This window comes from Ascaphus truei, chromosome 7, assembly GCF_040206685.1.
Source record: "Ascaphus truei isolate aAscTru1 chromosome 7, aAscTru1.hap1, whole genome shotgun sequence".
In the NCBI taxonomy this organism is placed as follows: Eukaryota; Metazoa; Chordata; class Amphibia; order Anura; family Ascaphidae; genus Ascaphus; species Ascaphus truei.
The window spans coordinates 96,993,063-97,008,762 of NC_134489.1; the positions used below are offsets into that span (position 1 = coordinate 96,993,063).

At 37.5% G+C, this 15,700-nt stretch overlaps 1 protein-coding gene across 7 annotated transcripts in view; it reads right to left on the reverse strand.

Annotated features, from left to right (window-relative positions):
• CCNT2 (cyclin T2) overlaps positions 1 to 15,700 on the reverse strand; it is a 39,114-nt gene that overhangs the window by 20,694 nt on the left and 2,720 nt on the right. For 2 of the 7 annotated variants that reach the window (XR_012802723.1, XM_075609530.1), the window contains exons 3-9: positions 12,992 to 13,120; positions 12,678 to 12,738; positions 12,467 to 12,529; positions 11,607 to 11,652; positions 8,958 to 9,121; positions 7,109 to 7,179; positions 4,862 to 6,273 (exon numbers count right to left, since the gene is read on the reverse strand). Coding sequence is in view for 4 of the 7 variants with exons in the window: in XM_075609530.1 (XP_075465645.1) it covers positions 4,862 to 6,273; positions 7,109 to 7,179; positions 8,958 to 9,121; positions 11,607 to 11,652; positions 12,467 to 12,529; positions 12,678 to 12,738; positions 12,992 to 13,120 (1,946 nt within the window). In the remaining 3 variants the exon portion in view is untranslated. Of the gene's footprint in view, positions 1 to 42; positions 6,274 to 7,108; positions 7,180 to 8,957; positions 9,122 to 11,291; positions 11,653 to 12,466; positions 12,530 to 12,677; positions 12,739 to 12,991; positions 13,121 to 15,700 lie in introns of those variants that run through there. The other 5 variants (XR_012802724.1, XM_075609532.1, XM_075609531.1 and 2 more) reach the window with 5 other exon arrangements.

Below are 15,700 nucleotides of genomic sequence, written 5' to 3' on the forward strand. Positions count from 1 at the left end.
ACCTCCTGTATATTTCCCTGATGGATGGAATGGACACAGAGATTTACCAGGCCATATTTATTATTCCTTCTGCTCACTGATCAGATTACCTCATATTGCAGCCTAATAGAAAAGGAACCGTTTGAAATATTTGCTTTTTGTAACTTACAATAAATACATTTGATATGCATCAGATAGATCGATAAGACTTTGCAATCTTGAATAATTAAACTTGAACGTAAAAAAGAAATTGTAACTGCTCAACTTACCACAATTAGAAAAATAATAATTCTAGAATGTACAAAAGAATATAGAATAAAAATAAATAAATTGAAGCATGTGCAGACATCCATTGTATAAAAAAAACTACACAAACCAGTAAGCGCATCTGAGCGGATTAGAAACAGAGAATTTTGCGGAATCCAACAAATCTATAAAATGTAACCCAAAATTATGAGATAGGAAGCAACGCACATTGTTAGTCATTGAACTGCATTAAAAAAATCCCACAAGCAAAATATTTAAGGAGGTGAGGATGCGTCAACTATAAAAAAAAAATATATATATATATATATATATATATATATATATATATATATACACACACATATACATACATATATATATATATATATATATATATATATACATAAGATATGCCATAACCTTATAACAGAACAGATCTTTCTATATCCCTCAGGTCGGAAATCTAAAGAGTGCATTGCATGACCAAAAAAATAAAAATACACAAATTCAAAGTACAAAAAAGTAAACTTCAAATATTTCAAATGCGTTAATTATGCGCTTTTGCTCGAATATTGCATTACATATTCAAATTTGATTTTATATTTAGAACATTCTAATAGTATTTAGCATATATCTATACAATCCCTTCATTTATTGTATTTGCCCGATTATAGGGGGGCCCCCTAATTTCAGTAGTAGCTGTAAAGAAAAGCGCGCGCGAGCACACACACTGTGTCTCAGTGTCACTGTGCGTCTGTCTCTTGGTTTGAGCTTCCTGTCACATGCAACATGGCTGCTTCAGGCCCCAACGGTGGAGCTTCCTCCATTTTACCCACCTATCCCATACATGCGACTGCTGATTGGCTCGCCGCAAAGTGGGCGGGTCTGACAAAGGCAAGTATGTACTTTTCAACTTAAAAAAAAATTGCCTTATAATTGGTCAAAACCAATACTTTCCACACGCAAAGGACGCTTTGTCTGTTAATACTGTGCTACAAAACAAGTGGAATTTTTGTATTTACCGATTTGGATCTTTTGGAATAAAGCACCACTTCTTTTTGTAAACTACTGCATAATAACAGATCTATACGTCTGATCATCTAAGCAGCTTAAAGGCCACAGAAAAAGATTGAGCCCCTAAACTATTTCTTGAGCGTGCAAGCAGATTCCAACAAAAATTGACAAAAAAAAACAATGACGACAACAAAACATGAAATGATACCATCATGCAAGGGGCAGATGCCAGCTGATTCTCTCAGAAAAGGGCTTAAGTTCAAAGTATTACATTAGTACAATTTCATGTATATACCAAGGAGTAAGCAAAAAACAACAACAAAAAAACAAATACAATTCATACTGTGTTACAATGGTTCCAACCTGCAATACTACTTTAACATTGTACTGTATACATGCTCTAAACAAATTTTCAGATCCATATAAGTGGACAATGTATTTGGGAAGTTAATTTGTAACAACCTTGCCTTCATAAGTGAAAAGGGTAAGTTTAAGAAGTTTCATATACTAAAACCATCATTAATTCCCACATTGCCATACTCAAAGTAGTGAAGAGCTAAAGTTAGATTTAGATAGATATAGATATCTATATTTAAAAGGGCTTTGAACTATAAACATTTTTTACAAAACTGTATTTTAACAAGTGATTTTGAAAAATATATTTTAATTACAAAAACACAATTTAAAAATTGCATTACACTACACTTTAAAAAGGACAAGGTTTTTAAACACCAGACCTCCCAAATACATTTAAACACTTCACAGAAATGTGTATACTTTGTGTCCATCTATTCACTGCAGCAGTGCATTATATAGCTTCGTTTTACAGTTGATACCCATTAAGGAGTTTTGAGGCTTCTAGAAATTTCATAGTTGTAGCTATAAATGGTAGTTCACAGGAGGAGGGGGCAATTCCAGTCCTCAAGGTTCACCAACAGTCGGGTTTTCAGGATATCCCTGCTTCAGCACAGGTGGATCAATCACTCATTGCTTCAGCAAATGGCTTAATCAGTGGCTCGGTCACCTGTGCTGAAGCAGGGATATACTGAACATCTGACCGGTTGGTGACCCTTGAGGACTGGAGTTGCCCATCCCTGTAGCACAGCATACTGTGTCTGTTACAAAAGCAAAACAGTAACGATATATGTATACATGTTTGAGCAGTCATGTTGAAAATCCATATGGTAAAAGACATCACACACTGGGCACCTTATGCTTCATACATTATACAAATCAAATCAACAATGCTTTTAACAATAAATGAGCAGTCATGTTAACATTTCCTGGTGTTGTATACCGCTGCAGCGTGCATTTCCCTTACAGCTTAAAAACAACAAACCATAACATTTGTAGCACTATTCTCTCCCCCAACCTCCCCCCCATAAAAATTAGACGTTACAGCAAAGTATCACGTGGAGACGTTTTTAGCAAGATTTGCAGCCAACACTTGCTCATAGAAACAATGTTACTTTATAGCACAATGTTTATATCCTGCTTTATTACCATCCTTCTGGATTTACAATATCAACGGTACACCTTCACATTGTAATGCCACTGTAGCCATTGGTTTATCACATGGTCACCAAAGGGAACATTATATTGTTTGCATACTAATCAGAACCATTACAAATTATAAAGCAGATATTTTTCACGACAAATTGCCAACTGCATTCAGCTTACACGTATAGATTCTCACTGACTGCATTGGTCTCTCTAAAGCTTAAGGCAAAACAGCAATGCTGTTAGGTTCTTTCTAAATCATCCATCATTTCTCAATTTGATAATAGAATGGACAAATGGAATTGAGTTGGATAGAATGTCCAGGTATACAACCCAAGAGTCCAAGGACTTGCTTTACTGCAAAGCAACAGGGCGCATTTAACTTGTCCCTCAAAATTTCTCCATTATAAATTGTCCAGCACCATATCTAGAACACGTAACATACGAATCGCACAAATATCAACCCATTGTTCCAGTTTACAAAGTGACTTACAGTAGTGCATACAGTACTTTCAAATACAAAGTAATGAATAAAAATATACCCTTTATTTTAACGTCTGTCAGCATCGATTACAGTTACAGTAAGTATCATCGGACTCATTACGGTGACTATGCATGAACGTTTCGGGATGCAAGAGACTAATATAAAATGCCAGTCATGTTAAGAGACTGCACATATCATATACAAGCAATATTAGGACACTAGCAGACAAAGGTAAAATGTATAGGAGTGGTTTCATTGTCGACTTTTTTTCACATAGCTTCTGAAAAAAAAAAAAAAAAACAACCTCCGATTTCATATCCTAAAATCACAAGTACAATGCACGTCAGTGATAACTATTTTATTATTGGAATAAAAGAAAATGTGTTTTTTTTTTTTTTTTTTTTTACTCTAATTGTGAAGACTGCATTTATCTGAAAAAGAAATATGGCAGAATAAAACAAGTACTCTCTTGGAATTCAGAACAAAACCATCATTCTGAAGCACTAATAGAAATAGTGATCCCCCCGTAAGCTATTAAAAAATAACTTCTGGTGTATGTGCATATAAAAGAACACAAAAGATCAACTTACTAATAGTTTACTATGTACGTTTGTCTCTTTTTTTCCTACATTTTTTTTTTATTACATGAATCTACATTACTATTATTAAGTAGTAGCTCTCTCTCTCTCTCTATATTACTGCATCAAGCCAATAGACACTTAAATGCACTTCACAGCAAAAGATTATGTAAACTTTATTTTTTTTGATTCCTTTTTTTTCCTTCACAACCCTAAGTATCAACCAAGAGCCAGTTTGGTCACCAAGGTAAGCCGAGGCACAGACTCCTCTCTTGCCTGCTCGGTGATAATGTGTAACACGAGGCTTCATGGCTTCAAATGTCCTCTGTAGTGGTGTCCTGTTCAGCAGATCCCAGTAAGGCCTACAGTTTAACCGCTCCAGTGCCACAAAAGCCTGCAACAACGCTTTGCAGGACCCTGGCAGCACTGAATGGATTTGAGACGACAAAGAACCACCATTATTTAGTATTCTGATGGACTCTGACGAGATAAAATAAAGTTAAATCTGTATATCTTGTTATACTTACAAGCAGCTCCAGACCTGAGTATTGTATGGTTATATCTAACATACAAAAATGTATGTACATTTTTTTTCTCCACTTTCTTGTAAACAGGTGTCTGTATACTCTGTTTTTATCCCTTTATCATGCATATCATACATACGGTTTAAATACAAAGAAAACAAAAAATTACACTCATCCAAACAGCTAAGTGACAAAGAAATGTTGGCTGAACTGCCCAAAATTATAAATAAGTAATGCTTCAGGCATTCTAGACTTAGAAGCAGCCATCCATTCTTACGTTCTTAGAATCATAGAAATAATATGCATCTTCCATGCTATTACAGTATGTATAATACTATCAGATGTGGAGATAAAGACATCTTACTATAACCTCTTCTTTTCAGAGTGAAGGGTAAAAGCAGCACTTATAAAATGTGTTGAAACTGTGGCAACAGATGTTACCAAGGTTAGATCAGGAAGTTTTCCCATACTAACAAATTATTAAATTAAGTTAAAAATAAAATAAGAGACATAATAAATCTTAAACAGCTAATCACATGTTCATTCCTTGGGCACTTAACAACGAATCCAGCATGTCGAATGTATCTTTGTAGTCCATGTGCTGGCTGTTTGCACTGTACTCGTGACCGGCATCAGGGCCGTTGGTCTCCACTGGCTTCTTGTCCAGTTTCACGAGGGTGCTGAGATGTCCGTAGCCCACCTGGTATGTGACAGGGGGAGGAGGGGGTAAGGGAAGGTTAAGAACAGAGTTGTGAGAGGATATATACTGCTTAACAGAGGAAGAACTAGATGAACTACCTGAACTTTTGGAACTTTTGCTCATTTTGGAGTGGTGGTTGTGAGAGGCATCATTGGTATGCAGCCTCTTTCTTGATGAGCTGGAGCTAGAGGTACTACCATCGTTATTCAGGCCAACAGGACTCCTCAAAACAGTTGATGACATTCCATCCGTACTAAGTTTATTGCTATTATTGCTGTTCCCACTGCCAAAACTATGTGAATGCTTGTGGCTGCTAGTGTGGTGACGATTGGAAGAATGCTCTTTGTGCTTTTCCTTATGTTCTTTGCCAATATGCGGACTTGAGTGTTTGCTCTTTCCACCGCTCTCATCTGATGAGCTGTGTCTATCTGCGGAAGATACTTTTATTTTCATTTTTAAATCTTCTTTGCTGGAGCTTCTCTCTGATGACGGAATAGGTATCCGCAATTTGAGCGAAACACTTTTCTCCTTTTTCTCCGATGAATGTTTTTCTATCTTTTCGGTAGTTGCAAGGGGAATTTTCATTTTAATAGGAGAAGTAACAGAACTGCTACTGGCTGCTTGGGTGTGCTTTTTGTTTGGCTGTTCAACATGGACAGGTGCATACGGCTCCCGCACGTCAATGTCAACAGATTCAAGTTTGCGTTTCTCCCTATACTTGTCCAATGACATTTTGTGAGAAATAGCCATTGAAGGAATATAAATTTGTCCGTGGTGTTTGCCGCTTGCTGACTTATGAGCAGGTTCTGATTTGACAGCAGAAAGCTCAGAACCCTTGTCAGTTCTATGGTGTAACCTGGGATGTAGCTGTACAGTGGTCCCTTGTTGAAAGTTCATATTGTATTGTGTAACAGGGAGGGTCGTTTCCTGTTTCTGGCTATAGTCTTGTTCAGTCCTAGTTTGCTCTTGATGTTGAGGCCATTCTTGGTGCGATGCCATACTATAGGAGGTACCCGGCATTGCTGTGGTCAATATTGCCAAATCCTCAGGATTATGAGTCGTCTGGATGGGCATACTTCCAGAGTTCAAAGACACTGGTGCAGGAAATGCAGATGTCGAGGCCTTCTGAAAATTTGCAGAGATGCCAACAACAGGATCCACCAAAATGGAATTTTGGACCAGTGATGAACCAAGGAGAGTATTGTCAAGTTGCCCGTCTGTTTTAGGTTTCTTTGCAGCCTGGTTAGCCTATGGAGGGAAAAAAAAATGACTACTGATCAACTTCAAGTCGATTTTACATTACATGTTAACAAACACTTTGTATACAACGCAAGAGAGCAGTCTTATTTACAAGGTAAACTGGAGTTACAATAAAGCACTGGACTTTCTTAATCAGTTTCATATGTTAATACCTTTTCAGATATAGATACCAAGAAATATAGGCTTCTTTCAACAAAAGTATGTGTCAACAACGAATACATAATCAGTGCCCAGAAAGCAGTTTTAAGAACATCTTCGGATTCACAATGAGCCATCTAGCATTTGTTCCCCCTTACGGATAAATACCTTCTGATTTTATAGTGACATATGTGATTAGGGTGACAAAGCCAAAACAAAGTATTGGTTGGTGTGAAAAAAAATAAAATAAACGTAATCTCCGTAAGCAAAAAGCAGGAGGCGGTTTTATGTATTTTACGGAGTGAAATGTTCTCCTGCAATACATGTATTCCACAAAAATTACAATTTATAAGATGTCAACATTTTGTATTTCTCCACAAGGTAACACAATAGGCAACTTAGAGTTCTGAGTTCACCCCCACAACACATTTGGCATAAAATTACAGCTAACCACAGCATTAAAAACTATATCAAACCAAAATTGTAATTATTGCCGATTCTGGACTTGGATTTAAAGCTATGTGCGTCTCAGGTGTCTGCATCTACCCAGAACCTTTTATTTGTGGTCGTTTACAGAGTGCACAGATTGATTGCAGTGGAAGTGAATATTTGGATTATGTCTGCTTTATAAGAGTGTCTTGTGTAAAGTGCATCTATAGCTGCGTAAAAATAATAATAATTTTACCCTCCAGTTTCGAATTCTCTTTAATCTACTAGGAGTTTTCTCCAGTATTTGCAGAAATTCGTGTGTCAGTTCTGGAAAGAGAAAAAAACAAAACAGCATGGTATTTAGCACATTTTTTTTTAAAACAGATCTGGGCATATATATAGGACATATAGATGTAGCCAGAATTACAGTCTCCGGTGGAGCGGCCACAAAAGTGAAAGTCTGTGGCGCTGGAGACCATGTCTGCTGTGGGGCTCCATGCTTTTGAATGGGAACCCCCACAGTGTTAAGCCTCCAGTGCCGTGAGCTCCAGTCACGTGACCGAGGGGGGCAGTGGCACTGAAGACAGTTAGGTTAGCTACATCTGTACAACAATTTAAATGAGAGAATTGGGGTTCCGTACAATGCATCTGATCTCAGACGCGCTATTAGAGAGGGTTGGGGTTCCTTACATTGCATCTGATCTCAGACGCGCTATTAGAGAGGGTTGGGGTTCCTTACATTGCATCTGATCTCAGACGCGCTATTAGAGAGGGTTAAGGTTCCACAATATAATTATAGGGTTCCTTAACCAAAATTTAAAATAAATAAATAAAAAAGAGTTTAAAAAACACTGGAATAGAGGTTCACAGCCTGCAAGAAACTACCAGCAGGTGGGCAAATCAGACCTCTTTTTGGTACCTTGACAAGTGGAGGCAGTAAATTGGCTTTCTTAAAAATAAATAAAAATACAAAAGAAGTATAGCCAGTAAACTGAACGCCCCTTCTCTCCCGCAGATAGCAGCTCAATGGACTTTTCCCCCCAGACTTTTCTTGTAAACAAGTGGAATGCTGGGAACGTCTATGAGTACATAGGTTGTCGTTTGGGGATGAGGGGGTCCCCTTTAGTTTCCGCGTCACCCACATATTACTTTTATTACTACACTGACCTTGTGGTGTTGCCATCTCACCGATTTACACCTCTATGCCTCTTATTTTATAGCGAGTGCTACTTATAGCAGCAATTCTCCATTTTTTTTTTTTTAACCCACCCTTCTTATTTTTTCCACAAAGAGAAGCAGGAGGCCCGTCCGAAACTGGAACATGTTATTGGGAACCCCTAGTTCCTAAGATATTTACCGCTGAAGGTAGCGCATTTCTACTCCCTCCAGGGGAAACAAAATCACGGTTATCCATGTCATCTGTGGCTGTTTCCTACTGAACTTGTGTGAAGGATGGGGGATTTAAGTACCAAGAAGTGTTGGTGCCTCTTTCACCGTAACCATCTCCGTAACCAGGGGTGAAGCAGGAAATAATGTGCGTCGTTTCTTGTCACCCTGCTTCCCATTCCCGTAAAGAATAGACGAGTGGAGACGGGGCGTACTTTCAAATTGTAACAGTGTTAATAACTACTTTGGAAGTCGAAGTTTAAATAAAAATATCAAGACAGTATAATGTGGCACTTCTCTCTATATATTACAATGCTAAATAACCAATGGTGGCCCTGCATTCTTCCCCAAAACCAGCCCCATGTCAGACTTCTTCACAAAATGTAAAACTTCAACCCATTACTCTTCCCCCCTCACATCCTCTGCACTTCTAAGAGTTAACCACAAAGATTTTATTGTTCTCCAAGTACAGCCTTCAATAAATAAGGGCATTAATAATATATGCACTTTCTGGTACCAACATACTATCTCTATAAGAAGCTTGTTGTGCTGGTGTTGCCTCAGAGCCTAATGAAACCAGCAGTCCATTTATTTTTTTCCCCACATAAAAGGGACAAGGTGGTTGTCCAAGAATGTTTATATAGTACTTCAAAAACATTGTTTATTAAAAGAATCACTGGAATTACATATTTTAAAACATTGCTATTTCTAATTCTTACCATCTAACAGCTCTAACGTGACTGAAGTATCCACATATTCCCACCAATGCTTCCCATCAGTTGACACAGGAATCTCCCAGTTGGACCATTTGCAAGCCAGGTGAATGCACACACATGCTATTACTGTCGGCTTGTACTCCAGACAGAAAGTAGTGAGGTGCAGGCTGTACACGCGTGTGGATGGGCAAAGCAGGAGATCAAAAGAGTTCAAACATGAAAAACAAGAAAACCAAAATGTAAAACACAAAAACAAGTTACGTCAAGCGCTTACGATTTACAGAATACGATTCACAATTAAATGATGAACTACAGTTTGATAGAACAGAATTCCATTGCAAATATACATCCAATTTGTAACAATACAACATAAAATGTCTTAGAATATAACACCAATATTGGGATCTACAGTGTAGTAAATAAGAGACTCCATGGCCCTGACCCACAAAAGGGTTAACAGTTGAATGGGAGGAACGATGAAGTAAGATTTGGCACCCTTTCTTTTGGATCGGGGCCCAAGTTGTACATTAAAACTATGTAGGTATGCCTACAATCTAATTTTCTAGTATCGCAGACATCTTTTACTTGAAAGTCTCCATCACGTGTGGTCTGTTGCTTTGTTCGTTCTTAAGGATCTATTCCACAGAAATTCAGACACGCTTAAAAGTGCTTGGGAATTCGCGACACTTGCCTCAGAATGACAGACCTATAATCACCCCCATTTTTATGGGTATTTACATTAATCACAAAATGCTACAAATTAAACAAACAGAACTCCATGGCTAAGCATTGAGTTGATTACTACTCCAATACATGATACTTTGTAAGTTCTGATGCCTTTTAAACAGATCAACACAGCAATCATACAAGATTGTTGTACTCCGATGTAGCCAAGTAGGAACGCACATTCCAAAAACTATCAGAACAAAATGATATCTACTTAAATGACTAAAATAAATTACAGCTGAAATAGAAATGCTTCCAAAAAATGAAGTCTCTTAAAATAATATTTTATGAAAGCCGCAGACATTCATAAACCAATTTTTTATAATACAAATATGTGTTGTAATTCGTGCAGCTGTTTGTACATTAATAGTATACAGAAGGTGTGCAAACAGCCAGCATGGTATGCCAAAGAAAGCACTTTCATCTCTGAGGAACGGGATTAAGGCAGAGGAATGAAGACTTTCCCCAGAACAGAGTCTTTAGATCAGGGGTGGGCAACTCCAGTCCTCAAGGGCCCCCACTTGTCAGGTTTTCAGTATATCCCTGCTTCAGCACAGGTGGATCAATCAGTGGCTCAGTTGAAGACAGATACTTTTTATTTAGTTGAAGCACAGTCGAAGCCACCTGTGCAGAAACAGGGATATCCCGATAACCTGATTGATTAATAGCTCTTAAGGACTGGAGGTGTGTGTGTGTGTGTGTGTGTGTGTGTGTGTGTGTGTGTGTGTGTGTGTGTGTGTGTGTGTGTGTGTGTGTGTGTGTGTGTGTGTGTGTGTGTGTGTGTGTGTGTGTGTGTGTGTGTGTGTGTGTAGATAATAATAAAAATAAATTAAAAAAAGAATATATTATCACCAAAGCAAGTACAAAAGCAGATATGTTTTCATTACCACAATTCAAAAACTAAACACAAAATATGTCTGCATATCAGAATCTTTGTGAAGCTGAAAACGAAAATAAATTAACAGAAAAACCATCGGCTAGAGATTTACGTTTAGATGTCTCTGAAATAGAGAAGGGCAACTTGACATTTGAAAGTTTAACTGTAACAATACTTGTCATGCTGCATTCTGTGCAGTATCACATAGGCACGGATTAAGAGAACTGACAAAATACACAGTCATGGCCAGGAAAGGACACACACACACACACACACACACACACACACACGCACACGCACGCACACGCACGCACGCGCACACACACAAAAATGTATTCCTATAACAAATCAATTTGACAATCTACTGGAAAAAAGAAATAAAAATTTATATATTATGGTGCCTAAGGAGATCAAAATAGGTTTGGTCCAATCGCCAATATAAAAAAAAACCCCATGAAAGAGGTGAGAAAATAAGTCCTACGCTGAATCTAGATTCTGAGTTTCATGCTTCTTCAAATGGCGCGATTTGAAACAGAAAGATTAATTTGTGAAATATTTACTTTTTTGTCTTTATGGTTTGTTTAATAAAATTGCAAATGCATCCAAATGCCAAGCTTACAATTTGTACAATGCATTTTGACAAAGCCAATAGCTGAAATTGTGTAATGATCTTCAATATTAAATAAATTTGTCATTTAACTATAATAATCAAACTGAAATATCATTATACTTACCAAGATGCTCGAATTTCTAGGTTAAGTTTTAGTTCTTTGTAATCTTTAGATGCTATTCAGGCTACCAGTTTTAGTCTTATGCACTCAGAATCGAGAAAATGACCAGAAAGCAACACTACACTTCTTAATATGCATTTAACCCCTTTGTGTCCAAGGTCCTTGTACAATACATAGCATTGCACACAGGAAGGTACCACCACTGTAGATGGCCCAATCTCCTGATGGACCATGGGTAGTAAGACACAGGAAGGGGGCCCTGCAGTAAAGGAAGCTATAGTGTGCTACAACAGTGCAACAAAGGTTCAGGATAACCACCTGTTGGTAGCCATGAAATAGGATGTCTGTGCCAAATCCTTGCTTGCTGTAAGAAGAACAAAGAGAAAAAAAAAACTATTACATGTCAGCCAAGAACAGACATGTAAATACATCAATGGCTCAACACCACCTATATTGCAATTAAAATGAACTTCTTCAATATGATCCATTGTAACATTTAGGAAACCAACTCACTAGACTAGGGGTCTCAAACTCTGTCCTCAAGGTTCACCAACAGGACAGCTATTATGGATATCCCTGTGTCAGCACAGGTCACTCAGTCTTTGACTGAGCCACCTGTGCTGAAGCGGGGATATGCATAAAAGCTGTCCTGTTGGTGGCCCTTGAGGACTGAGTTTGAGACCCCTGCACTATACACTAGTCATTTACTAATTTAACCAGTAAACTGAAGCAAACTAAGATATTGTGTAAAATGAATGTGTAGGACTAGGGAGACTTGTTCAGTTCTTGAATTGTAGTAACGAGTTGGTGATAATGGGGAATTTTTTTTAGGGGGGGCGGGGGGGATTAGAGAAATTGTGAAAATATTTAATTTACAACCAAGTATATTATTTCACAAGTTGTCTCAAATTAGATAACTATCTGAACACTAACATGGACATTAGTTGCTCAATATAACCTATATAAATGTTTTAACAATACACAGCTAGGAATAGACATTTAAAATATGACATGAAGCACTACAAAATGAAATCTATATTGCCATGAAAATGAATTTCCTTAATCGTGATTCATTGTAACATTTAGGAGACAAATTAATTATAAACAATTTGCGCGGGACCTATAACTACATATATATGCACAGACAAGTACCGGCACAATCAGTAAGAATAACTGACCTCTCACTAATTGGGTACATTTCACGACATCTGTATGAGGATGCTCAATAGTGATCTCAAAACCTGGAGGAGAAAACACAGGCCTTTAGTTTAGAATCACAGCCACCACCAGGATATATGGGAAATAAATAAAATAAGTACACAGAAAAAAATAGTACCGGGCAAAGGCCAGGCATATTCTGACGACAAGAAGCTGCATTCTGTCACTTACCTAATGTTTGTAGCAGTATGGTTTCAAGTATTACTAACTCTTGAGCTTGTTGAAGGTATGCCTTAAAAGGGGAGGGGGGAAATTGTGTTATTTTAATCCAGAAAGCAATTACACACATCACGCCCATTCCCCTTATAAATCTGATCGGTTTAATTTAGTTAAAATAGCAACAAACCACTTTGTTACAATGGAATGGCAAAAAGCGGTTACTTTACAGACTTGTACTGGAAAATTAATTAGTAAAGTGTTTTGCTTTAAAAGAAGTGCTTATTAAAAAAACGCAGCTGCAAATAGGTTGAATCATATTCACTTACATCACTTTTTGTGTCCAAAAGTGCTTCCTCTGGATTAAGACAGGCATGAGTCACTTTGATGACATGTTCAAGTTTTCGTGGCTGCTCTTCCACTTTGGCAGCCAGAAACAACGCAGTAGGAGAAATTATCTGTAGTGATGTTAAATAATGTATTACTGCAATGTCGAAGTGCTACTATATATGTTACTTGTTACTGTGCATTTAAAGACCTTATGGATAAATTATGAAATGTCGAACTGATGCGAATTGAAAGTGAAGTCAGATATTTAATCCGATTAGAGTGAGTGTGTGTGTATATATATATATGTATATAATTTTGTGTTATGGCACATTTGTGTATATATACACACAAAGAGTGTCAAAAGGGTAAATGCTTGTAGCAAGATGGACCAGTGGCAAACTGAATGCCAAGTTATTTTATATTTAATCAGCAATAGCTCGACTAGAAAGGGAATGTTTTAAAATTACAGTTGTCTTATAAAGTTGTAGGAAATGCAATTCTCCCTAATAAAGAACACATCAGTTCCCATGCGTTATCCAAAACATTGTATATGCCTACAAAATGTTAAGACCAAATGTTAAAAAAATGCTTAACATAGTATGACTAGCCATGCTATGATGATAAAGGTTACATACTGGAAGCAATAAGAAATGAACTTTAAAAATTGCATGAAAAACAAAACATCCAATAAAATGATGTTTCAAAACTATAGCGCTAGACAGAAAGCTCTGAACTTTAGAAATGCATGACACTGCAGTTAAGATAGAGATTTAGTTTTCAGATTAAGTTTGCTTTTTAAAAGGAACTTATATAAAACAAAGGGGGGCAAGCTAACATTTATTAGCATTTTTATATTCACAAATCAGAAGTGTTTCGCAGAAGTAATATTGGAGTTATCATCTCTGGATGTTTTCTATATCTTTAAACATGGATGCATACTGAATATCTGGACTAACATTCTGATTCATTTCTTTACACAGGTAAGTCTGTCTGAGTTTAATTCTATCAATTTAACCCCAATTGCAGCAGAACTTATATCTAATTAACATCTCCTTGGTATGTCTGTCTGGGTTGAATAGACAAACCCCTCCCTTAATTATTAGTCAAGTGAATCTGTTTAGAGTATTTAAGTCAGTCTATCTTGACTGTGGAGTTAATATTGGAGGTGAAGACTACAAGAAGAACTTGACTCTCCACTTCAACAGCAACAACTCTGCAACTATGAGAACTCTACTTTCTAAATGCTCTGATAATTTATACGCATCTATAGATTCAGTTTCTAAGCTGCTGCTTAATATTCAGTGCTACACTGCCCTGCCAGGCCTGATTCATATACCTTCTCTTTCAACTCCTACTCTTATGCTCCAATACCAGGGAACTCTCTCCTCCTACCTCCCTCCCTATTGACTGTTTTCTCACTCCTTTGTAAACTTTTCTCTTCTCACCAACTTCCCCACTCCCCTCCTATCCACATTTCATCGCACCTCCCCTTCACCTATACATGTGCATACACTGCACCACTATTTACACATCTTTCCCAACAACTTCTAGACCCCTAAATAAAATGCACCCCAAAAATCATCTTTTCACCTCTCTCCTCTTCTTGCTGCTGGGGATCTCTCCCCTAATCCTGGACCCAGCCATATACACACCTGCTCTCACCCACGCCACCTCTTTCCCTGCTAATGGTATTAACCCATCTAATGTAATACCGACCAGCATCCCAATAGCCTGGAATCATGGCTACTATGCCACACTCAGTCACTCCTACCAACAATTGTGGTCAAGCACTGACTGCCATATACTGCACTTATGCCCTCACCTGCTGCCTCTGTAAGTCTCCCATCATACCACAAATTGTAAACTCTCCAGGGCAGGGATTTCCTTTCCTATTGTCTGACTTTGCTGTGCTTAGTGTATTATTATAATTCCCTGTACTGTATTGTCTTTGTGAAGCGCTGAGTAGACTGTATATCAGTATATAGCGCTAACATACATGTAAAGGTTTCAACTTTCTAACATGTGAAGAATAAAAATAAATGAGCATGCATCAGACATGTTTGGGCTCATTTTAAAGAAACAGAACCCAAGCAATAAAAAAAAAAAACCCCGTTGCTTGCATGTATTGTGCCCATAGTAGTCTGAGCTTTTAGAAAGAACAACTCAGAATTTCCCATCGAGAACAAATTAACAGACTGTTCATAATACAAAAAGCTGGTTTGTAGATGTAATACATTTAGTGATTAAACAAACATTTCCCAGGTAAAGAACATTAAAGAATTAATTTATTTCCCCCGCAATTGAACATTAACTATGCACCTTAGTGGCGCTATATAAAGATATACATACCAAATGTGTGATTTATTCATGGTTGAATTATACATTGATTAAATTACCTGAATAAGAAAGCTTTTCATTTTCACAAACATCCTGACTAATCTTGTTACAGAGAATAAAAAGAGAAAAGCGCAAAACCCTCAGTGTAGTATTGAAATAATTTTAATTATGTATAAAAAGGGGGGTAATATACACGTACAAATAAGGAACATGAAATAGGCATGTAGGTATAAAGACCATATAAATGGGACGCCAGGGTAATTCCTCACACTGACATCCAGCCGTGCGAAGGTAACAGTGGAAGACGGGCAAACAGTCACCACCGGTGGAACACAACCCCACGCAGTCCCCTTGGAACAGACTCACAGCCA